At 40.8% G+C, this 1327-nt stretch overlaps 1 protein-coding gene across 1 annotated transcript in view; it reads left to right on the top strand.

Moving 5' to 3' along the window:
- LOC107093072 (remodeling and spacing factor 1-like) overlaps positions 1-1327 on the top strand; it is a 28629-nt gene that overhangs the window by 19570 nt on the left and 7732 nt on the right. The window contains 2 exon segments of the mRNA XM_015387892.1: positions 767-871; positions 958-1191. Coding sequence (XP_015243378.1) covers positions 767-871; positions 958-1191 — 339 coding nt within the window.

Raw genomic sequence — 1327 nt, forward strand, 5'->3', positions numbered from 1 at the left:
TAAAAACTACTTGCGATGGTTAACATTGAGCCCTGACATCCACGCCAACCTTTGTGAGATTATAGTAGCCCAGGGGGTCTGGTTTGGTTTTGGAGTTTACCGGTTGAGGTGTGGCTAGTGCTGATACTGATACGTCTGCGTTTTCCTGTGGGTGGGCGATCATCCTCGGACTCGCTGTCAGAATCTAAGCCGCTTCCTACTCGCCGTCCTCATCTTTTTTTCCCCTCAAGCCTTTATAAAGCCTGTGACGCGGTTAGATTTCTCCTGAAAGCCATTTTTTCCGTATTAGCCAAAGAATTCTAGGTAGAATATTGGTTGCTTGGCAACAGTACCAAATGTCAATCAACCACAGGAAGAATTTACAATACAACTAAAGGAGCCGTCGAAATGACGGCTGTGGGAGTTCGAGGTAAAACTAACCATATTTATTTTTTACGTTTTATTTTTATTAAAATAACTATGTGAAAATGAAGGAAATATAGAAACAGGAAAAGTTAGTTAATATGAGCAACATATGATTAATGTAAATAAAGTTATTTCCCTTTAAAATCGGAGAACTGTCCAAATGACGGCCTTGGGAGTTCTAGTGTAAAACTCTAACTTTATCACAAAAGTTAGCAAATAAATGTTGTTTTTCCTTTCATTAAAGGAAATGGAAGCCATCAAACAATGCAGAACAAATATATCACTGAAAAAAAAAAATATATAAAAAGAAAAAAATAAATAAATCTGAATCTACCGTTTTCCTTCATCTGCACGTTTCCAGATCCTCCTGTGTGACTCATGTGACAGCGGCTACCACACAGCCTGCCTCAGGCCTCCTCTCATGATCATCCCAGACGGAGAATGGTTCTGCCCGCCCTGCCAGCACGTACGTTCATGTCAGATTCCTCTGCTAACCAATTATCTCACAACAAAGGGGATCAGAATCTTTAAAAAAAACATTCTCATCTGCAGAAGCAGCTCTGTGAAAAACTGGAGGAGCAACTCCAAAACCTGGATGCTGCCTTGAAAAAGAAAGAACGGGCCGAGAGGAGGTGAGTCTCTCTCTGATCACTGCGAAAACGGATCAAAGAAGCATGAAAATAGAATAAAATACTTCAAAATGTAAAAGACATTTGGGACAACATGAGAGAAGTTCATGAAGAAACCTTGATAAAAGGTAACAGTGAACAGAGACTGATTTCAGAGGTGTGTGTTTCCTGCTGTAGAGAGAACAGTAGGTAGCGTTTTTTATTTATCAGGGGCAGGGGCGGATTTAGGAAATCTGGGGCCCTAGGCAAAGACAGGCAAGGGGGCCCTCTGAATTGAGAAGACAACACATAAA

Source organism: Cyprinodon variegatus, unplaced genomic scaffold (genome assembly GCF_000732505.1).
Source record: "Cyprinodon variegatus isolate N-32 unplaced genomic scaffold, C_variegatus-1.0 Scaffold406, whole genome shotgun sequence".
NCBI lineage: Eukaryota > Metazoa > Chordata > Actinopteri > Cyprinodontiformes > Cyprinodontidae > Cyprinodon > Cyprinodon variegatus.